Consider the following 24,299-nt stretch of genomic DNA (forward strand, 5'->3'; position numbering starts at 1 on the left):
GCACCACAATTAAGCAGAATTACATTAGCCTGGTTTTCTAAGGGGGAAAGTGGTTTGAAATTAAAATAATATTGGTCTATTTTCTCTTTCTCTGTTATTTAGGGTGGGTTTTTTAATAATATTATTTGTTTTGTTTTGGATTTCTTTGTTAGTAAACAATGAGAGCTACAAAATCAAAAGTCTACTTTGTTTTCTTGCTACCTGTGAAATACACCTCGACTTCAAGTTACTGCTGCTGATCCTGTAAATGTCTACAATGAGAATTGTTAGGGGGTAAAAAGGAAAAAAAAAAAAAAAAAAAAAAAAAAAAAAAAAAAAAAAAAAAAAAAAAAAAAGAAGGCATTTTGGTCTTCAGAGCTTTCTCTGTTCAGGATTTCTAATTTAGCAGAAAATACAGAGGTTTCTCTAGCTGCACTCTCAATTCTATCCAGACTTGCAGTGGACATGGATTTCATTTGTCACCTCCTCTGCTCTCACCAGCCAAACTTCCACATACTTGGGCTATAAATAAGTAATGAAAAAAAAAGGGGCACAAAGAAAACATGAAAAAAAAAAATTTGAAATAAAATTTCAAGTAAGACACAAAAAGAAAAATAAAAGGAAAAGTGAAGAAAAAGGAAACGTGAAGAAAAAGGAAATGTGAAGAAAAAGGTAAAATTTACAAAGGAAAAATTTACAAAGGAAAAATTAAAATAAAAAAATTAAAATAAAAAAATTAAAATAAAAAAATTAGAAAGAAAAAATAGACCACATCCCTTATAACATCTACATACAAAATAAAAGTACACAGTAAATTATTAAAAACCACCTTAAAGCCACTAAACAGAAAAAAATTTTAAAAATTAAAAACTGCATCTAACAAAACACCCAAAGCTCCACCAGGCAAGCTGGCCTTACCAATCTGAACCCTTACATACAATAAACAAAAACAAAATCCCAATAATACCTTTCACAAGTCTATTTTAAAAAGCTACTTAACTTAATTCTACCTCAAATACAAACAAATCCATCTTCTCTCCAAACCCAAATGACACAAAATAAATACCAAAAAATAAAACAAAACACTACATAGCACCAAAGAATGTAATATTATATGAAAACCACATATATATCTTCATTTAGGAAATAGCATAGCCATTTATATTCTCTACATTTAACTGTACCTATATATAAGTGCATATTTTTGTTTATAATATATGATTTTGAGCATTAAGCTGATGCTACAAAAGAAAATACAAAATGCCCTAAAATGATATTAGAATACGGTATCCTCTATCATCCTCCCCCGAGTTCTCTCTCGACTATATTGTCTAACACAAAGAAACCATTTTTTTACTTTTTTAAACGAGCATCCCATTTGTTTGCCAGAACCGCTGCTCCTCCTGAAACGATCGCGCTCCTCCCCCGGCGGGCAGGGGCGGCCCCGCGCTGGGCGGGGAGCGCCGGGCCGGGCAGAGAGCTCCGAGCCGCGGCTCCCGCCCGCCGGCCCGGCACGGCCCGGCTCGGCTCGCTTGGCTCCGCACGGCTCGCCTGGCTCAGCACGGCCCGATTTAAACCCTTCAAATGCTGCCAAAGCTGAGCTTTCCTTCAATTTAAGCCCTGAAACTGAGGCAACAGCAAGTACTCACCTCACCCTAAACCAATACAATGGCAAATAAATGTATTCTCCTCTTCAATTTAATCCCCGACAAGAACAGAAAAGGAGCTTGTTTCCTCAAATTAAATCTCTCCAATGATGGGAAAAGGGAGATTTTTACCTCAATTCAAACCCTTTAAAAAGAACAACAACAGGGCTTTGCACCCACTTTAGACCTTAGCATGATAAAAAAAGCGGGGGGGGGGGGGTTTCTCTGGGTTGTTGTTTCCCTGAGATTCTCCTTGGGGTTGCTGGCCTCCAAGGTACTAAGGGTTCCCCCAAGGTTGCTGTCCCCTGGGAGTTTCCCCTGGGTTGCTGTTCCCAGAGGTAATAAGGTTTTCAGTCTTCTCTTCGCCCTGGGTGTTTCACACCGAAGCCAGAGACGACAAGTTGAGTCCAGCAGTTTGTGTTATCAAGCTGTTTATTCTTAATTATCTATCAGTTCTTGTCCAGCTTTGCAAGGCGTCCCCAGCAAAGCAAGACACGCGGCTGGACCACCCCAGGTCAGAGAGCCCTGCACCTTAAGTACAGTATCTTCAACCCAACCACTGTCCGAGACGTATTTTTTATTTACAAAATTTTACCAATACCTACTACCTTTACTAACATGTCAGTTCTACTCTAAGCCAATCTCTAAAACCCAACTCAGCACAAGATGGGGGACGAGAATAAGAACAAGGAGGACAAGGGACCACTCCCCAATTCCTCCATCTTGCCTCTTCAGCCCCATATACTAAGAATCCTAATTTCTATATTTATATTCTATAATAAACCATCCACTACTTATTTTAAATTCTTAGGATTTGTGATTCTTCCTGCATGTGAGTGTTCACTCCCATGGACAGCTATCAGAGTCAGTGTCCTCCTGGGATCTGTGTGGGTCTAACTGACCCCCCTGTACAGATCCCAGACCCCCCTGTACAGTCTCCAAACCCTCCTGTACAGCCTTCAAATCCTCCAGGGTGGCCAGAGGAATATCCTGGACTCCAACAGGGGTTAAACCTCAGTTCAAACCCCAAATACAACAATATTTTCCCCCTTCCATTTAAAATAGAACACAGGGATTCCCTGTCAACTGATACCCTTAACACCCTAGAAAAGCCAAGTTTTCCTTCAACCAATACCCTTAAGATCCCAGGTGAGTGGAGATGCCCCCCACTTTAAACACACGATACCAGAAGAGGAGTTTCTTCCCTCTATTTAAACTCCTTTGGTTCTCATAACCCCCATCTTTTTCTGGGGGCACCGGGGAGGGATTTCCAACACGAAACTTAAAAGGAGAAGATCCCCCTCTCAATCGCAAACCCACACTGGCTCAGCTGCTGCTGCCCTGTCTAGCACAAAGGTTTGGCCCCCATCATCTCCTTCAAGCAATGCCCCACACCCAAGTGCATCCAGCTGCTCCCCCAGACCCAAGGAGAGGCTCTCACTGTTGCTCCATGAGACAGCCCCGGGAGCCCACCATAAGCCTCTCTCTTCTAGCAGCTCCATGCCAAAGTGAGTTGAGACAACCCCCTCTTAAAGCAGCCCCGGCAGGAGCCGCCCCCTCCTCACCGTCACTGCTAATACCTGTGGCTGCAGTCTCTTCTGGGGCTGCAACGCACTTTGGGGGCAGGCAGAGAGCAGAGGCAAAGGTTGCCAGAGAGCCCTCTCTATTCCCTTCACAGCCTAAGCATCTGTTCTTATGGTTTCAGGCACTTGATTGGTTCATTCCTAGATAAAAATGTTATGGCAATATTTTCAAAACTACTACTAATGTTTAGTCAGAGTTTCCTACATTCCTGTATACAATAGAGTGGATAGAGAGAGGGTTTCTTTCCAAATGAATTTAGCGATTAATTCCTATTCTTTGGCAATACCTATGAAACAAAAAAACTTGACAGGTTTTAGTATTCTACACCCACCCCTCCCTGTAAATTTTCTGGCAGCTTTGGGATCCTCTGGGAGAGGGCACCCAGCACGACCCCTCCTCATTCCGCACTCACTGGCTTCTCCATTGCAGCGTGGCTCCCTCTCTTAGAGAGCACCAAATACTGCCCCAAAAGACATCAGAGTCCCCAAGTCTCCACCCCCTCCCCTTCAGCCTTTTTTCCTCACCCCCCCAAAGAAGGCACAGAATGAGTCAAGCTGCTTGGGACAGCAGCACGGCACTTTATTCCAGCCCTTTCCACACGTACATCCCCCCAAAAAGGGATTCTGCTGCAACAAGAAAGGGAGGAAGCCCCCAGAAGGGCTGAAGTTCCTCTCCAGCCCCGCTGTGGCGGGCCACCAGCCGCCCCACGGCACGGGCCAGGGACGCTGCCACGGCTCTGGCTCAGGCTCCACTCCTGCGCTCGGGCCGGTGGCAGCAGGTGGTTCCTCCCTTCCCCACGACGCTGCTGCTGCTGCCCCCGGGAGGCTGCAGCACCGGCATCCCGATCTGCGCTCATGGACCCATCCAGTCGTGGGATGGGAGCACCAGGGACGGACGATGAGAGGCAGAAAGAGGGAGTGGGAGCAGAGAGGACATAGGAAGAAAAGGAAGAACAGGGTGCAGGATGAAAACGATTTTAAAAATCGAAACAAAGCGGATGCGCAACATGGCAGAGAGGGATAAAATAGGAACAGGCACAGGGAACGAGACACAAGGATCCAGTGGGAAACAATGGCACAGGGAGCGTCGAGAATAAAACAGGAATAAGAACAGACAGCAAAAACTGCTTCGAGGCAATTTGGACACAGTTTTCCCTTTTTGCAGTCTCAGCTTTCTTTTGGGTCATGCCTGAAATTCTGAGTTCCTTAGTATTCTGCCCCAGTCCTTCCCTCTCCTCTCAATGCTGCTCTAAAATGATGGAAATGATACAATTTACTGTCAAAAAGAATTGTGTTCCTCATAGAAGGCAAATGCTTTTCTTCCAGGTATGTCAGAGAAGAGAGGGAACCCATAAAGGATAGGGTCTTCCATTACTGAGTGTAATTTAGACTAAGAATTAAAAACATAACATGACGTGAAAAGACAGTACTAATACTTTGGGGAAAACCAGCATCATCTTGCAGTCATAAAAGTTAGAACAACAGTCTATGTTATACATTACTGTTGCTCATAATTTTTTCCAGGTGTAGGACAACTGGCTTCATACTTTTTCTTCAGGGCTTTCAAATATACACGCAAACTGTCAGGGTCCAGTCGAGAATTTCTGGCAGTCTGAACGAATCTCATTGCTAACTGGTATGCAGCTCTCTGTTTCATCATCTCAGGAGTGCTTTTCTGCCTGTGCTGTTCTTAAAAATATACATACATTAAAATATGAAATAAATTATGTTCCATTATAAAAATACCAGTATTACCTATTTTTTACCTGTTTTTGATCTCACAGTTCTTGGGCTGCATACGAACATTACATCCAATACTCCTTTACCCTAAGGGTCACTTGGGTTGTCAGCTAACAGGGACCTTCAGTATAACAGGGACTTTCAGAACTGGTTCCAGAAATACTAAGTTTAATGAAAACTGTTTTCACTAAAACAAAGGCAGTGCTTATCCTGTATCCTTACAGAAACTGGAAATACATTTGAGTTGTATAGAAACTGTAAAATACAGCATTATAATTTTCTACTACGTACCAAAATTTGTTTTGCAATGTGATTTGTAATTTCCTTTGCATCCAAAATTATGGATGATGGTAGGGAGGACACTTCTGCAGCTTTTAGTCCTAAACATATAAAACACAAATCAGGATTTTTAATGTAATTTTTATCCTTACCTTCCATTTTATGTCTTCCAGAATTAACTTCACCAGTTTTTCTAAGGGATAAAGATTTAACTTTTACTAAAATAATATTGGTATTGTTTTTCTTTGTGTGTTGTTTTGTTTATGTTTGTTTTCGAATTTTTTTGGTTAATAAACAATAAGGTTTGGAGAGTTATGAACTAAGACGTCACCTTTGTTTTAATATTATCTTTGAAATACACCTCAACATCAAGTTACTGCTGGTAATACTGTAAATGGGTAGAATGAGACCTATTAGGAGGTTAAAAGGAAAAAAAAAATGGCACCATGGTGTTTACAGCTTTCTCCGTTTGGTTTTTTAATTTGACAGAAAATACAGAGGTTTTGCTAACTGCACTCTCAATTACATCCAGACGTCTAGTGGACATGAATGCCATTTTTCAACCTCTTTGCTGCCAACAGCCAAACTTCCAGATACTCAAGGTAAGAAATAGATATTTTTCCTGCCCTAACATGATTTTTTAACTTTTTCCTTTGTTTGTACCCCAGGAAAGTCTTTGGTTCATTGGGTGGTTTAATACAGCAGGTTCAAAAATGAAAAAGGGTCATGAAGAGCCCTTGTACCCTTTCTTAGAATGTTGCTCAAGTAAGGTAAAGCCAAGACATGAACACTGAGTTTCTAAAGGTCTCCTGCTCTCAGAGATTACTCTCTAAACATACGATTCTTCGGAGTTAGGGGTGGCATAGCATCTAAAACTGCGCTTGTGGCATCAAAGTTTAACTTACTCTAAAATTCTGATCAAGAAAAGTTTTAAGTCCTATTACTTGAAGTTTAACTGGAATAATTTCTAGTCTTAGGTTAACAATAGCTTGCAAAAGTCATGTGCAGCTGATTTCCTCTTGATTAAGTATTACCTAAATCAAGGAATCAACATTCAAATTTAGTATTTGGAAACATACAGATTTCTTTAAATCTTTGTCACTCACTCTTTTCTTCTTTCTGGACCCACAAGTAATCAATCTGTACAATCTACACTATAATTTATTCTATAGTTGAAAGAAAAGTAAATCCACTTTTCAGAGAACACTGATGCTTTTGCAGACCCGCTCAAAATTGTCTTAGCCTAATATTCCATAAAATTCCTCTCCTTTTTTAAAGAAACTTGCTTCCTTTTTGCTAATCAAAAAGGGCCAATCTGCTGTTAACCAGTCATATCACTGCTTATGACAGACACATCTTTAAATCTCTCCAGCACATTCATTCACTTCCCTAAGTGCAGATTAAATGAACTCAAGTAGCATATGCTCAGACTCAACTCATTCAAACAGACATGAACCAGGGAGATACTAACATCAGTAAGATGTTTTTTTCACAACCAAATATCATATAAGTTCTTCATACTACCCGAAACTACTATCTAACTACATGGTTACTTAAAACACACAATTATTTGGAATAAATTATAGATCTGGAGATCCCTGTATCTCTCTGAGAGACACAAACTCAGGGGAAATCTGTCATCAGAAAAAATAATGTTAGATGCCTAATAACTTAAATAATATCTTGTGCAACTTTTGCCAACTGTAAGTCACAGTGGAATCCATTACCATAGTTCTTTTCCTCTGTGTATCCCTTAGAAAGTGTGTAAGTGTAAGCAATTTTCTCCTTATTTCCAGCACTGCTTCTCACATGTTGCACTTCAAAATGGTAGTTTTCCACGTTAGGATATAAAGCGTCTATATGACATAGTTCCAGGAAATGTGTAGCAAACAGTGTAAATGCCTACATAAGGAAACAAGAAAGAAAATTTATTTTGGCAACGATCCAGAAATAAATTATAATAAATAAGAAAAATTAAATAATCTCATAGATGTCCAGGTTTTCTCCAAAACATCGAAAAGCTGTCTTTACATTACTAAAGCAAATTAAAATCCTTCAGTGATGCATTCTACCACTGGCAAGTACACCTTTTCCAACTGTTTCTCCTGTTCATTTCTAAATAGAAGGAAAAAAGTATCAGAAACAAAAGAAAAACCATGATGATTACAAAATCTGACTGGTGTGGATTGGAATGACTGTCAAACGGTTGTTTAATTCTCTCAAGGAATTCTTTATCAAAAGTACAAGTGCCAGAAAGTATCTGAGCTTTTCAAACCAAAAAACCCACAAAAGGATGCTGAATAAACTCTGAGGAGAAACAAACACCTGCACACTCAAAAGGTATGTAACAGCCATCTGAGGTTGATCCCATAACTAGCAACAGATGTGAAATTTGGGTTTCATCTAAAATTATCTTCCAGTTTTCTAAACAACTTTATAACCTCTGTGACCAATTCATAAGTTGTGCAGAACTACCACTGTACTTTGAAAAGTAACCACCAGGTAGAGAGGTTCACTTTTAATATTCAAGGATAAAGCAAAACTAAAACCAAACTAAAAGCAAAATTAAACTAAAGACTGGATTATTCTCTTTCTAGACAGAATTACAAGCTTGCAAGTTGGAAAGATATTGTGATCAGTGTACTGGTTTTAGATGGACTGGAGTTAATTCTCTTCATAGCAGCTTGTGTTATGTTGTTTTGGATTTGTGACCAAGACAGTACTGATAACTCACACATGTTTTAGCCACTGCAGAGCAGCATTCGCACAGCACCAAAGGCTGTTCTGCTCCTCCCAGCAAGCAGGCTGGGGGTGTTCATGGACCTGGGAAGGGACACAGCCCGGATGGCTGACCCAAACTGACCCCAGGGATATCTCACACCATACTACACCACCACAATAAAAACTGTGAGGAAAGAGGAGGAAGGAGGGACATTCAGCGTTGTGGTAACAGTCATTGTGAGGAAACACGGCATTGCAGGAAACAACTGAACATCTGCCTGCCAATAGGAAGCAGTGAATGAATTCCTTATTTTGCTTCTGCATATGGTTCTCTTTACTTACTAAACTGTCTTTATCTCAGCCCACAAGTTCTTGTATTTTTACCTTGCTGATCTCTCCCCCACAGCAGTATGGGGACCAAGCAAGCAGCTGGGTGGTGTTTAGCAGCCGACGGGTTAAACCACAACAAGTGAACAGAACTGCAGCTTATGTCCTCAAGTTTCCTCTATCACTGTAATTCTTACTATGCACCGGTTATGAAAAATACCATATTTAGCCAAGAAATCTTTACAAATGTTAAATTATGAGAAAATACTGTATATACTTTCAGGATGACAAAACAAGGCTTAAATTTGTTTCAAAACAGAATTAAACAGAATTACCTTTAAGTTCAACAGATATTCACAGGCAGCATAACAAATGCCAATACCTTCTTCGGCACTGGTACCTCTGCCAAGTTCATCAATAATGATGAGAGATTTATCATTAGCATTTTGTATGATGTACGTTATCTAGAAAAATATTCACAGTGTTATCATTCTTATGTGTTTTATTTAAAAAGGATTTTTTTTGTTATTCAGATGGAACATAATGCAGAAATTTTTAAAAAATCTCTTGAGATACAGCAATTTTACCTTTTCAAAGCTTTAAACAGCTGTCAATTCTAATCAAGCAGACTCACACTACAGCACTCTCTTTTCCACTGAACTTACCCTCAAAATGGTATCAGTTTGTGAGTGGAAATTCAGAGAGCTCAGGCCTCTACAAATGACAACTTAAAGTTTAAGCAAACCCAAAAATGTTACCAAGTACTATCCAACAAAGCACTGATTTTTTACTCAGACTGGAATATCTTTCTATTTAAGAGATGCCTGGGTTTCTACGGTTTATCATAAAAGAGGTGAAGGCTGAATTTTTGACTATTTTTCAAAGTACACTTTCTCAGTGGAAATACACTAGTACCATTTCTATTAGCTTAACAGTAAAAATGGGCCTTGGACTTGGACAGCTGTATTTCATACCTCTTTCATTTCCTTCATGAATGTTGATGCATTTGTTTCAATATCATCATCCATACCTATTCTGGTAAAAATCTGCTCTGCGATTCGAAAAGAACAATACTCTGCTGGGACATAAGAACCTACAAAGCAAGTAAAATACAAGTTTCTCTCATCACTAGGACATTTGCCTGAATACGGCACTGAGAAAAAAAAAACTTTTACACTTGGTTTTTGTGCACATCAGAAAATGCATCTTACTTGATAAAGTTTGGTAAGATTACATTCTACCATTAATTTATGGTAGAAGAAAAGAAAAAAGTTATTATAGATATAGGATAATTAAAGCTTATCAGTGAAAGCTGTAAGAAATCATATGCCTGAAGCTGTTGGTCAGTCTGAAGGGATACAGAAAAAAGCAATGAACTCTAGGATTGTTTTACATTTCTGTGGCCACTGGTTTGCTAATCCCGAGAAACATTAGTTTCCCCAAATCAAGATTACGTTGCCCTTATAAGACTTCAAAGCATAGAACTTTTACTGAATAGGAAAGAACAGGAACCTCTTGCCAAAAACTTCCCAGTTTGCTTTATTCATATTAAACTCATGTTTTTGAGAGCAATTCCTCAAGAACTTGCAATTATTGGGGACTGAACCCACAAATGCATGATGGATAAATTTTATACTCCACTGCTAAGTAGCTTCATTCTATAGAGTTGACTTTTGCTACCAGACTAACTTCCAAGAAAAAAGTCATGAGGAATTCCTGAACATAAGGAGTGAGTCTCAGTCAGACTTTACAAATAGTTGGTTTCCTTTTATAACTTTAGTAACAGAACCTTGCAGTATTTGATACGACTTTTATCTAAAGCAGTTGATTATTTATCTATTCATTGTACTTGTCTAGAAACATGTTTCTCTATGTAATTTAGGCATGCTTAAGGTCATGTGTTTCTTCTGGATGACTAACACACGTCTGACCAGCATACTTGAAGGACACTCACAATCAGTCTAGCAGAAGGTGCTAGATTGGGTTATGGTGCTCCAAAGAACTAAGGCAGGTAACTGTGCTCCTCTGAAGATAGACTGGGAAGGCTTTAAGATTTACATAAGTAAGTTTCTGATGGCAGATGAAAAACCTTACAGTTGCCTCTGTCAGCAACACAAGAGCTGACAGAAGAAAATGGGCTACCTGTTATTATTTTGACATAATGTTATTCTGGAAGCTAAATCATTCAACTTTATAAATATTTTGAAGGGGGCGGGGGGAAATGTGCTGCAGAAGATGATAAATATTGTATACTCTTACTCACCAATCTGTGCCATAATTTGACAGAGAGCAATTTGTTTCAGGTATGTTGATTTTCCACTCATATTTGGTCCTGTAATAATGACAAAATTGTTGCCCTCTGTCAGGTATGTGTTGTTAGACACAGGTTTTTCCATAGCTATCTTTTCAAGAATGGGATGCCATCCCTGCTTGATTGCTAAAGTATCGGTAAATTCTGGACGAACTAAATGAGAAAAAAAGATGTAAAACACTGAGGAGTTAGTGTGGGAACTTTTACATTATTAAACCAGTATGTTTTGAAATAAAGTTAATTCTTCCAGAGCAGAGCTCTTGGGACGAATTACCAGCCACTTTCAGGTACAGATTCTGATTACCATTCAAGCTTTCATGATTCAAGACTACAGAAAGAAACCCATAACTAAAACTTTATTTCTAAATTAACATTCTGTGGTTTTGTTCCCTAGTAAGTAGAGCTGGACTCCAGTAATAAAACCACAAAGAGCCAAAGTATTTTTATAAAGTACAAGGGTTGTAGACTCCTGTTACTTCCACATATGTACCCTGTATTTGCATGGTAAACAAGAAAGCAGCATTCTTTCTATTTTTGTTATATGCTACCATATTGATTATTTGGGAATATACCATGCCTACAAAAGTCTATTTGATGCTGGAACTCTCTCTATGGATTTCTGTCAGAATACAGTTATTTTCTGAACCGATTACACATGGCTCCTCTTTATCTACCAGCATTAATGGAACAGAAAAACGTGTAAACCGAGAATGTCCATACACTTCACGCTTTTGAACAGAATATGCTTAAACTGTTTATTTTGACAAGAGCGACTGGGAAGGCTTATGGCACCTAACTAACAGAATTTAATTTGGATGAATGGAAGCAGAAAGAACATCAGCATAAAACTAGCAAAGACAGACCAGAGACACTCACCTAAAGACTACTGAGATACAGAAAAAGAAATGGAACCAGACAAAACAGCCTGGTTATTCTCCATCAGAAGGGTCTTTACCTGGCCCGTAACAGAATCAAAGAAGAAACTTACCATAATCAGAAAGAGTGCAGGCGTGGGCAAACGAAAGCAGCATATCCAGCATAGACACAATGTCGGACAGCTTGTATAAGCAATGAATGTGTTCATAGATCTCATTCAGTAGTTTACACACTATTCTGAAGTAAGACACTGATTTAGCCGTTGCACAGCACATCCTCAATTTATACAACTTACAGAAATAAAGAAACTATAATGTTCATACTGTATACATTAGGATAAAATGTCACTCATAAATCACAATCATGTCCCCCAGATGCGAGCAAATGTATAAATTTCTTTGCAGTAAAGATCTTGTGCCATCATCTCAGCTAACATTCTGCTCATCAGACACAACACACATACCTCAAATACAACAGCTCATATGAAAGCTTCACACAGAGAATGAACTAAAAATGTAGCTATGGGATCAAGTATGTTTTATTAACATGTGAAATGTGACTCTAATTCCCTTAGATTTACATGTTAAAAAACCCCTACATGGTTGCTAGAAAGAATTTCCATTCAGCTGACAGGTAACCTTACACTTACTAAGTTATGAATCAGAGAGGAGAACAAGATCACACGCAAGGACAAGATACAGAAATACTTCTACTCTAAATATAAGGAACTGACTAAAACTAACAAATCTGATTTTTACTGATGCAAAACTAATGCATTCATTGTGCCATTTTGTACAGATAATTCACCCATTAAAATTTTATATGATGACCACTTCTATTAATAAATGCCAATCTATCTGCAATCATGTTTAATACAATACACAATTTATGGGTTCTGTTTGTCTCAGGAGTACACTTGAACAGTGTTGCTTTAGACTATTTCTGTAAGTAACCATAACTTAAAAGAAAGATAGCTTTAAAATCCCATATAATTAGCTGATAACTGGAGAAAATGAACATACTTAGCAAATATTAAATAGTTTTAACAGGTCTTACAAATAGGTCATGTGATAGATTTCTCTCAGGGACTCCTGACATCTTTCATTCATTTTTATTAAATCAGCTGAAGTGAAGCTGTATGTGTTTTTCATTTTCGTGATCTATGGGGAATTGAAACCAGTAATAAGAGCCTGCCTTATTATCAGAAGGAAAACCAGCTTCTATAAACCAAATTATGAACCATATGGGGAAATAAAAAACAATGCCCAGTTTCATTTTTACAATGTAATTTTCTATGAAAATTTCACTTAAGATAACAATTAGCAAGATATGCAACTTTATTCTTACACAAAACATAATTGCATGTACTTACACACTATTGATTATATAACTGAATATAGAGTAGTTATAAAAACATCCGAATTAAAACTTCATTTACTTTTAAATATCTTCACTGAAATTATTTTTATTGTTATTTACTGTATAATGTATACTTTATTATTAATGTATTACATATAACAAATGAAGTATACAAATATGTTATGCTAAAACGTATTTTCTGCAGATACCTTTGTAAATTCTGAAGGAAGCTGGCCATTAGGTAATGTTGAACAATCAGCATTCATCTGGATAAAAAATCCACGAGCAGAGCTGAAACTTGTTTTCATTGGTAGGCTGTACTTTTCTGCAAGTTGCGTTATCATACCTACATACCACATACAAAGATTTAACCCAAATTGTATACATTCATGTACCCCCCTCCCCCTCACTCCCCACTTGTGCTGGTACAAAGTTGGAAACTGTTAATGGAAGGTTTCAGAAATACAAAATCTGTATTTTTCATGATGTATGAATCTGGGATTAGAATAAAACAGAAAGACAGGTGCTAAAGTTTCTGCTGCTCTTTTATGTTTCCAACTACAGACTAAACTAGGATGGTACTTTAGCTAGAAATCAACAATTTATACTGAAAAAAGGAAATCAGTTTCAGAAGAAATTTTTTCTTCTATTTTGACAGAATGATAAACAGGAAGGTTACTAAAACAAAATAATGCACATCATGCCAAAACTCCTTTTGTTCGTATTTTCTGACTTTTAATACCTTCATCCACAGATAGATAAGGACTGCTTAGAATATAAAGAACAAACAACTCAGATATTTTAAATGAGGAAGTTAAACGAAAGAGTTCCATGTTTTATGCAGAATGTTTTAGGTGGAGTAATTCTGTTCTATTACTTCAACTTTTTTGCACTTTAGGAGGACAAGGACTAAAAAAGCTTTGAATATAGGAATCACCATACAATTATTCAATTTTATTAAAATAAAACTGAGTTTTTATCCAGAAACGGAGACTCTCAGTTGCTTATCAATGACAATCAATTCATACCACTATTAAACACTTTTTACATATGAGAAGGTTATAATACATATAATTACATGGCTTCTATATGTCAAGTGCAATGTACTTTAAACTCCAAATGAATACAAATTTTAGTTTAGAAATACCTGCTATGTCATCAACAATTTCTGTATATGTCCTACGAGCTATGTCAAGGAATTCACTGATGTTAGGCTTAACAGCGTAGCACTTCTGGGTCCTCATACTCAGACATCCTTTTGTGTATCTTGTATCATCATTAATTACAGTTGTAATCTTTTCAAGTATAATTCCAAATCTGCAATATCAGTTGTATCACTAATTTTATGATATTTACTTGCATTATCATCCCCAAATTAGAAGTAGCAGTATTGCAAATAAGTGAAGCTACTTTTAAACTTTCTACTGTTGGAACAAAACACTACATTTCATTTCTGTTTTCACCTCAGAATGAACTGTGACTATATCAAAGTCTGACTAAAAATACTATTCACATCTTTGAGACATATAAATTATTTCTCAAATATACATTTATTTCAAATACACAACACTTGATTTTTGCATTATTATGGATACTCTAGGAAACCACTACTCTTGTCTTTTCAGAATTATTTCTAAGGGAGTTCAGTTCAGCAGCATCTCCAACTCCACTATCACAGCTAGCTCTCTTGCTTGTATCCCTCTATTCATTAGCTGAAAATTAGATTTTCTGACCCTTAAAATCAGCTTTGAGCAAAGGAACTGAGCTATACCGATAACTATAAACAAGCAAAGATGCAACAACTTTTATCTTACATGCACTTTTGAGATAAGAGTTTCTAACACAGTAGCTAAGTATTATGATAAATACCTTGTATCTTCAAGAGAATTGTAGTAAGCCTTTAGCAGCTGTGTGTTGCAGCTTCTTAAAGCAGCCTGTTGAAGATTAAAATATGGACATAGCAGTTACTTCTTTTTGTAGCCTTTTTAGAGGACTGAAAGTTTTCAGATTCAGTGAGGCTAATCAGCAGTTGCATAAACAGTCTGTGGAATCTGAGCAGGAGTTTCAGTTAAATGTTTGTTATATAATCAGTTATTCAGGTAATGGTAGGAATCCTGCTCTTCACACTATAGACACAAATGCGTATTTCTGATTGGTGTTAAGAATCAACATACTATGTCGACATTGTCAGTATTGTGTTCTGTAATTACATTCTTTTTTTACTTTATCAATCCCTTCTGACTTGAGATATTCTATGACATTTAATAAACTGCACTTCATAAAAATAAGGACAAAATGGTCTGTACTTTATTAAAAAAAACAAAACAGAACAAAACAACAAAGACTGCTTACTTTTAGAGGCTCCACAAGTTCTAAGGTATGCTTCAGGTAGATTAAATTAGTTATTTTTGATTCAGCAGTTTTAACCTGTTGAAAAATATTTACAATATTGGAGGCATTTGTATGACTGTTCCAAAAAAGTACTTAAGAACTAGTAAAACTCCTATTCTTAACAGTAACAGGCTTATACATTTAATGCAAATTCCTGACATGCTTCATAAGCTCCCTTTGACAACTTTGTGTCTGCACAAAAAATGTTTACCTAAATTTTACACTGCCTGCTGTGATAGTTTGTCCATCAATAGTTCAGATTTTCCTATGTTTGAACTGATGACTGACTCCAAGAACACCCTGCTAGCCCAAGCTGGAAAACTTTTCATCTTCTATGTATAGTTAGCTCTACACAAGTGCTACACAATTTGTAGACTTTTTCAAAGCAAATACATTATGTATTATAATGAAGCACACAACCTTTTCCCATTAATGCTGTTAAACACAACATAACCCCGTTTGGTTGATTTCTCTTTGATTAATATACATACATTCTTAAACATCTGCTCATAAAGTAATAAAAAAAATTCAGTAAATATTTCAAAATCTTTCTCACAATAGTGACTGTTCTTCAGAATCTTTCATTCACAGAAACCCTTAAACTTGTTTTGTATGTCCCATTAAGACTCATGATAAAGAATTTTGCTGCTGACACTAGGGCATAGCATATGCAGTACATATGCATTGTGCAACAGGATTTTAAGGAAATAACACAGATAAACATAGATTGCACATGAACATAGGAGCATGATCCCATGTGAAATCTTTTCTCATTCATGTATAATATCTCTTTACTCTTGTGACTGAGGGCATCTCTTATCTTACAGTCATATAAAGGTTTTGGTTTTTTTGTTGTTGTGGGTTTTTTTGGTGTTTGGGGTTTTTGTTTGTTTGTTTGTTTGCTTGTTTTTTTGTTGGTTTTTTTTTGTAAAAGATAGAACTAAACAATGCTAAATGCATGAATGGAAGAATGTTAATCTCCAAATAAATATGGGCTCTCAGTCTGAAGAAAGAATCAGAGATCAAAAGAACCAATGTGGTCACACATACAAAACTGGCAGTGGAATGGATCTTTGACCAACTAATTCTTATAGGAATTTTAACTAAACTAGGGTTACAAGTGAATCTCTGCACATGATACACTTAACCCCAAAGGCAGTAAATTATTTCACCATCGACATGATTTTTTAAGTACCAAATCTCAGCAGGACTGGATCAAGCACAGTTTTTGAAGTGTAAGGCTTCTGTCTCTTGGAGTAACCTTGAAGTGCCAGATGTTATGTATGTAATGAATATGAATGTTTTTTTCTTAAAAAGACGATTAGTCCCTTTCGAAACTCATGCTTTTTCCTAACTACTTTGTAATTGCATGACATAGCCTGGAGAGAGAGCAGTTATTAAAAAAAAGTTGACCGTTCCAAACCTATTTTTTAAGTACTGGAATTGTCTGCCTGGGGAGGTGGTGGAGTCACCATGCCTGGACCTGCTTAAAAAAAGGACTGGATGTGGCACTCAGTGCCATGGTTTAGTTGAGGTGTTAGGGCATGGGTTGGACTGGATGATCCTGAAGGTCTCTTCCAACCCAGTGATTCTGTGTGACTGACACCCTCCTTAGGACGAGAGAATGCTCATGCTGAATATACCACTGATAGATTTATCTGAAACTGTAGGCTTCTCAGAGTGCATCTCATCTGCTGACTGGTGGAAGGTTTACAATGAAACCTTTTATGGAGAGTAGGAATGAAACATACTGAATTGCCCAACCTAGCATTTGATAGCAGCAACTGAGCTAGCACTTGAATAGGCATGTCTGTTGCATGAATACTAAGCTCTGCTATACTGGAAACAGTCAACGATGAAAGCACTGCAGTAAAAATGTTTGGTGTACATGGTCCTATGCATACATAAACGCATCCTATGTGACAGTTTTAGTCATACAGATGAACTTACAAATTCACGTTACACACTTCTATAAGGAAAGCTGGGAGCAATAAACCTTCTGGGTTTTGATTATGTCATTAAAGAGATTGATCTGCATTTATTACTGTCCTGTTTGAGTCTGTACCTGATTTGTTCAACTAGAATTGGACAAACTGTTCATCTAAGCAGGTAAATCAGCATGTGAGAAGACACTGAGAGGTGAAAGAGTTTTGAGTATCTAAGATGCTGGCACACAAGCATAAACATAAGGAATCATCAAAAGCAGCGGCAGAAATATCCAGCTCAAGCACCGTAGGCAAATGTAGCTTTTAACACCATGGTTTCAGTATGCTTAGTGGAAACAAAGTTGAGGTTCAGTAACCTCAGGCTCACTGTAGTTAACTGTTGGGTCTGGTCTCAACCAAGATTCACTGGTGAACTGTATGTATTTATTCAATTTTGGTATTTTATTACAAGTGTTAACATACAGACTGATATATGAGGCAAGATCTGATGAAAAAATAAGCTTGCTTTTAGACATAAAGTCACTAGGACTGTAAGTCACTGAATACTTTTTTCACTTCTGCCGATGTGAAGAAAATTCCTCTCTCTCATCTAAGTACTGTTGAATAAAATGTACACTTATGAAGAATAAAGGTGAGGAGTGATGAAAGAGTCAACATTTTTGGAAGTACATTTGCATAAATTAAGATGAATTATAGACATCATATTTATATATTGCATGTTATAAACAGATAATTGATATTCCAAAGTGTATTTTGAAACATACTGTATCCTGCTTTGGAATCTGTACCAAAACTGAAAGTAGTTGTTCTGTATCCAGGAATTTTGAAATAACTGTAAAACAAAAGTATACACATCAGAAATTAAACTGAAATTGTAAGAAGATGTATTTTCTTTGAAAGCACACAATTACTTAGCTATACTAATGCTAATCTTTTCCTTACATTCTGTGGTCACAAATTATTTACAGGGTAAAAACTAGCTTAAAATAGCTAGTATCTGAAGTATTTTGTCGTGACTATACTTATGACTTACTATACCTAAGCATGCAGACATCTGTCAACTCAGAAATACTTTTTTTTCTTAGATTGAATTGTATTTCTCTTGTGACATAGATAAAGATTATATGATCCAGTTTCAGGTGGACTAATTTCAGCATTGTATTTTACCTTTCTCTGGACTGCATATTTTATGAAGCCATAGAAAAATATATTTATATGCAAGTATTACTTAAGGAATGTGTTAGCTTTTTCATGTATACATTATATATACTTGTATACATCAAACATAATGCATACCCAGCCACAGAGGCAAAGAGACAAACTCCAACTCTTTTAAAAAGCTCTTGGCTCAGAGACTTCTATATACTTTATCAGAGAAATTCAACTTTTCTAAGCAAAATACTTGAGAAAAGTATCACTATGATAATATAGATTACTTAAAAAAATTAGGTGTTCACTATGTTATCTAACAAACCATTAAAAATACTTTTCAAACATCCTGATTCACACTACATATCTTCTTATATTAGAAAAAAATGTTTAAAAAGAATATATAGTATTAGGTGTTACAAAATAAACTACTACCTGCTTGAAGACCAAAAAAGAGCTCCTCATCCTGGAGTAACTCCTGAACACAGTCCAGTCTTGTGTTAATTGTTTCAGCATCAACTAGAGGTTCCAGGATATTGGATCTAAGTCTTCGACTTCCACCAGGAGTTTTAGTATAATTTAGAACACCAAGGAGTGTGTGACCATTCCTTTGAAAATAAAATAGATGTGAAGAATACATGTACCAAAAAAAAAGAGATGGCAAGTGTAAGGAGACATTTACAGGCAAGAGTATCCTACAAATCTGAGACATGTTTTGGCATGCTTAATATCTCCCTGTTTGTTGTGTATATTATATGAACTACAGCAGTTTAGGAAGCTAGGTAATTCAATGTAATTTAATATAATATTAGCCCTCAATTATATAAGTACCAAAATACATTTGTACTTAGTATTTTATTCATAGTAGTATTTCATTATATAGTAGTATTTCATTGCTACTGCAGTGGTAAAGTTCACATTTTCTCTCTAAATTAAACTAATTAAAAATGAACACAAGGAGGCAAATTATCAAGTTATAATCAGATATGAAATAGTGATCAGAACAATTTACTTGAAATACACCTCTGAAAATAATTTAAAATACTTAGAAGTCAAAAAGAGAAATAATTTTTGGTTTTATTCTTTTAAAAAACATATTTCAGTCAATATAGGAGCTAAATAACATGCTTATAATTTGTAAGTATTAGTTTCATCTTTATGGCTTTTATATGTTATATATCCCAGGGTTTCACACTTAAGGGTGATTACATCTATGTAGAATAAGCCCTCTATAATATTTACACCTACTACACAGTTAAACAGTTTTAGAAACCTGAAATCTTCCATGCTATTAGCTGGAAGAAGACCTGTGAAACACCAGGGCCATAATAACATATTCATTTAAACCAGAACTTCAGTAGGAAGACACAAGTACACAAAACAAACACCATGAAGACAGACACGTAGTTACATAGGTAGATAGACAGAGTGAGCAGAAACACCCTGAAATACCATAGTATAAAAAAGCAAAGCAATAGTCAAAGAGAATTAAAAAAAAAAGGGAGGGGGAAATTCAAACTCAGTCATATTAAGGGTGCACTTACTGTACGATGTAACCTGTGACAACACTGAAGTGGAATTCTACATTTGGGAGAGTATCCACAGTGCCTATCTTTAGGCAGCTGAGGACTTATTTCCCTGCACAGTTAAATGAAGAAAGACAAGTCCCTCTAGAATTAAGACTGGCACACAATTTGGCTTAGGTATTTCTGGTTGTGCCTGTACTATTAACTTTTATTACTATTAACCATTTTATTAACTATTAGCTTCTGATACCTAAGACAAAGATATCTAACCAGGCTTCAGGGGTAAGATCTATGTAATAAAAATAGTTATGTTTGGCTGATTCAAACTTGCCAGTGGATCAGCAAAAATTCTGCATCAATGATGCTAAAAAAAACCCAAAACAACAGAGAAACTTAATGCAGTTTACTGTTACTCAGTTCCTCCTGTAATCACCTTCCTTTCAAAACCATCTGTGAAATTAGGAACAGAAAAACATTTTTTCAGAAATGTATCACTTCAAAAGTACTTTCCTATGCAAGGCATTCTGTGGTTCTATTGTATCTCCCCAAGGGGAAAGCTCTTTTTACATCAGGGTGATTAAGTGGACATCTAAACAGGTGGATCTCAGAACCTGACAGGCGGCAAAATGTAAGTTCCAAGTATTTTGCTTGCTAACCAGAAGTGTAACAGTCTGGAGAAGGCAAGCCTTGAAGTTTCTTCTGCCGATGAAGTGCTCCAAGCATTTATCTCAATGTGGAAAACTACCATGCAATCAAGTACCACATTGTACATTCCCATCATTACAGAAATTACTCTTTCCCACTATTAGACCCAAAAGAAAACAACCTTTCAAGGCTGAAGCATGTATCTTGTGTAAAATGAGTAAAATGTAGATGTTTTAATCCAACATAAGAAACTTGCAGAAATACTATGTCTTTCATTTCATATTGTGAAATTTTGCATAAATAAAATTTTAAAGTCTGAATAAAACATACACATCAATGTAAAGATGATTATGCATCATCTCTTTCTACCATTCACTTCAGGATTTCCTGTGCTAGAAATTTTGTGCTGAATTGTTACATATTTTAAATACTTTCTTTAGAAGCTCAGACTGGTATGCAAATTCTCTCATATAGAAATAAATATAATGGTCAGCTCTTTGACACAAATGTCAAGGAAATTTAGCAAAATCCATCTTTATAAAAACGTAACTTGGAAAAATTATTCTTACCGCGAATCTCTGTTATTGATCACTAGTTCAAGATTTTGTGCTGATGATGAATCTATCATAGCTGTTTTCTCACTCCCCTGGAAACGCACCTTTAGTGATTTAGGAGCATAAACAGCGTTTTGAATAAATTCAACATATTTCAGCAAAGCTGCAGCAGCTGCAAGACTGTAATACCTTGGAAAGAAACAATCTTCTATGAATGTTGAATACTGCTATTGAAATACCACAAAAGTAGTGCATTATAGAAATAACGTTCATACTACTGTGGCTTGGCAACTACTGTGATTGATAGCACTGAAAAAGCAGTATATTTCAAATATGCACAAACCCATGTCTAGTGAAAATACATTCATCAAATATTCATAAATGTTTTAGTTTCTGTACACTTGACAGCCTACACTATATTGCTGATATAGTGAACATACATATTTCAACAGATACATGTGACTTGAAGACCCTGGTCACCAAGTATCAACACTTAAAAATGTTGATACATAGAAAATGATAACTCTTGAAAGGTATCTTTAAGGAAAGAATGAAAAAGTAGAAAGCTGAGAAAACTCAAAAAAACACCCAACTATGTAACAGGATTTCTATTTACATTTCTAGATATGTCAGAAACACTGGAGGGCAAATAAAAAGACAGCTCTGTTATGATTTTCTGACTTTTGCTACATGACAAACACACGTCACGAGTACATGTAATGAGTACATAAAATGATTCTGTTAAAAACTTATCTGGACACAGTATGCTTTTCCTTATTTAAACATACTTCGATTGGACTTCCATGAAAATGGTGCTAAATTCAGATGCACACAATTGTTCTATATACTCCAAACCCTTTGTTTCATTGAAGTATTTTCTCTGGACAGTTGAAAAAGTCACATTCTGTGAAGATGGGGGTGAAAGAAAATAGTTTTAAAAGTTACATCAGAGAGTCTTCTGTATTTTTCTAGTGATATGTTTCCAAGAAACTATCAACTGATCCTGCAATCTGTCTTCATAGAAGTATTCATTCTAGCTTACGGGCACAAGTAGGTCAATGTAACTGAGGGTGTGTGATGCACAAGTGATCTATGTGACAAAAAGGGGAGAGAGATCAGGAAGCAGAAGAGCACTCACAAAGAAGCTATCAGCTCTGTAGGCATGAAGCAATTCAGGTAGTAATTAATAGTTTTTTTTAAGGTTCTGAGGCTTTAATACTCATAAATGACTTATACCAATTCATCTCATCCTCTTTTACCCTGACAGTGCTCTTTTTCCTATTCTATGATACATAAACCTCATTGATTTATCAGGTTGAGAGAACAAGGGAGAAACAAAGGAGAATATTTATTTTTTTAATTTCTGTATCTTTCCTAGGTTTGGTACTACTCAAATTACCCAATGCCACAATTTCAAAACTTCCAGGTTTCGTCAGCAATATACCTATCTCTGTAATTGTCAGTATTAGGAGTGGCAGCATGGGAGCTCCATTTAGTTTATTCACTGTCATTCTAAAATTAGACCTGAAAATCATAGAAAACAAAATCTGTCTGCACTTAAGATTCTAAAAGTTGTGCAAAACTCTCAAATCAACCATCATTTAATAGTGATCAACAAGAACTCTAAAACACTGAATGAAATTTTAGATCTTACCTTGAAATGTTCTGTTATCAGATTGAACAATTTTGTTGTGTTCCCTGCGTCACAAGCAGTGTTTGACATTATTATTTCTAGTGGTGTTAAAATCTTGAGTTTAGTAATAACCTGAAAAAAAAATCAAAATAATTCAATTAAAAAATTATATAATCTAAAATATTTTAGACAATAATGAACAGCAATAACAAAATACAGAACCCTTGTATTTTAGAATCAGTTCAAGATTGAAATTTTCTGCTAACTTCTACATTAATGAGTCAAATTCATATGTATCTAAATATACACAAAACTAAATTAAAAACAAACAAAGAAAATTTAGAGCTTATCCCCTGTTATTTGAACACAGAATCATGCTTGTTGTTGAAGCAAGAGATGAATATCCAAAACTATTCCATGGCTATGATGGGGGAGAAGGACTTATTTCAACAGATGTCAGCTTTCTGGGCTTGCAGCTGGAAGGTTAATTGTGCTCTGGATGAAGAACAAATCCAACATGTCTGAATACTACTAATCTTTTGATTGAGACTAGTTTTTTATTTTGTTTAACCTCCTCTACTAACATTTATCTCAGTATTAACATGGCAAAAAAAGTGTATATTTTACCAGCTTTACGTTATGCACACCCCCTGTAGGGATTATTAGTAGACTATATGCTCTTCTACTGTATAAGAAAGGACAAACATGCATTTATGTTCATTTATACCAGCATTCACAAATTCTCAAGGGAGAAACATGAAAAATCAGACTATATTTTAACTGCTTAGAGGTTAAGATGTGCACAAAGGGACAGATGATGTCCTACTGAAAAGGTAAACAAGCATAAAAAATACACAAAATAAATCATCTAAGGGCATTTGGGATGGGAAGGCTGTCATTGCCCTTCATATCTGCTAACCACTAGGAAGGTTTTTTCCAGTGGCATCACAGTTCAGCAAATCTTGAAGAACTTAAAAGTACAGAAAATTTTCCTGAATGTATTTGCTGAACATTCAAAAACAGAAGTATGCACAAGAAAGAGAAAATACAGTAGGCTGGATACCAATCACTAGGTAAAGCATGGATTCTGAGAGTGTAACAAAACAGCTGATCAGCAGATCAGACAGAATTGTTGAAAGGAGTAAGATGAATATGTCTTTACAAACAGATTGTGTGAATCTGCTTGCAGATAGGCCCAGAGACTTGTAGATAAGGAATTAAGGGGACAAACCATCAACTTCAAAAAGTGTTACTAATTGACACGGACTGCTGCTTAGCCAAGGTCATGCTCAGCTCCTGAACTTTGAGAAGAACAAACACTTAACAGGTTTATGAATATTTAACTTCCCCACCCAGGATGGATTTAGCTCTTACAGCTGATTTTAATAGTCACCTATCATATGTTATACACAGGAGAGCATAGTAAGGGGCACATTTAGCAGGCAGATCGGGAAGTCTGTACCTCCCAAGTACCTCAGCCAATAGGGAATGGGCAAAGGTTCTGCACCTGGGAAGATCACGACAAAAAGGAGGCTACAGTCCTCTAACAATTTGAGAGACCCCATGGCCTTTGCCTTTGTTCAAAAATAAAAGGTACAAGACTCCTCTGTCTCCTCCTCTGGTGACATAAATTT

General features: G+C 36.4%; 1 protein-coding gene across 6 annotated transcripts in view; it reads right to left on the reverse strand.

The window, feature by feature from the left end:
* Nucleotides 1-3,767: 3,767 nt before the first annotated feature.
* The window catches only part of LOC134548713 (mutS protein homolog 4-like), a 28,976-nt gene continuing 8,444 nt past the window's right edge, over nucleotides 3,768-24,299 (reverse strand). For 2 of the 6 annotated variants that reach the window (XM_063393602.1, XM_063393601.1), the window contains exons 4-20: nucleotides 22,687-22,797; nucleotides 21,821-21,936; nucleotides 21,048-21,221; nucleotides 18,743-18,915; nucleotides 17,923-17,990; nucleotides 15,174-15,248; nucleotides 14,691-14,755; nucleotides 13,969-14,138; nucleotides 13,031-13,167; nucleotides 12,519-12,622; nucleotides 11,575-11,699; nucleotides 10,539-10,739; nucleotides 9,250-9,368; nucleotides 8,611-8,739; nucleotides 6,955-7,129; nucleotides 5,240-5,328; nucleotides 3,768-4,892 (exon numbers count right to left, since the gene is read on the reverse strand). In XM_063393602.1, coding sequence (XP_063249672.1) covers nucleotides 4,707-4,892; nucleotides 5,240-5,328; nucleotides 6,955-7,129; nucleotides 8,611-8,739; nucleotides 9,250-9,368; nucleotides 10,539-10,739; nucleotides 11,575-11,699; nucleotides 12,519-12,622; nucleotides 13,031-13,167; nucleotides 13,969-14,138; nucleotides 14,691-14,755; nucleotides 15,174-15,248; nucleotides 17,923-17,990; nucleotides 18,743-18,915; nucleotides 21,048-21,221; nucleotides 21,821-21,936; nucleotides 22,687-22,797 — 2,217 coding nt within the window. In that variant the 3' untranslated portion in view covers nucleotides 3,768-4,706. Of the gene's footprint in view, nucleotides 4,898-5,239; nucleotides 5,329-6,954; nucleotides 7,130-8,610; nucleotides 8,740-9,249; nucleotides 9,369-10,538; nucleotides 10,740-11,574; nucleotides 11,700-12,518; nucleotides 12,623-13,030; nucleotides 13,168-13,968; nucleotides 14,139-14,690; nucleotides 14,756-15,173; nucleotides 15,249-17,922; nucleotides 17,991-18,742; nucleotides 18,916-21,047; nucleotides 21,222-21,820; nucleotides 21,937-22,686; nucleotides 22,798-24,299 lie in introns of those variants that run through there. The other 4 variants (XM_063393603.1, XM_063393604.1, XM_063393605.1 and 1 more) reach the window with 4 other exon arrangements.

The sequence above is a fragment of the Prinia subflava genome, chromosome 3 (assembly GCF_021018805.1).
Source record: "Prinia subflava isolate CZ2003 ecotype Zambia chromosome 3, Cam_Psub_1.2, whole genome shotgun sequence".
Classification (NCBI taxonomy): Eukaryota; Metazoa; Chordata; class Aves; order Passeriformes; family Cisticolidae; genus Prinia; species Prinia subflava.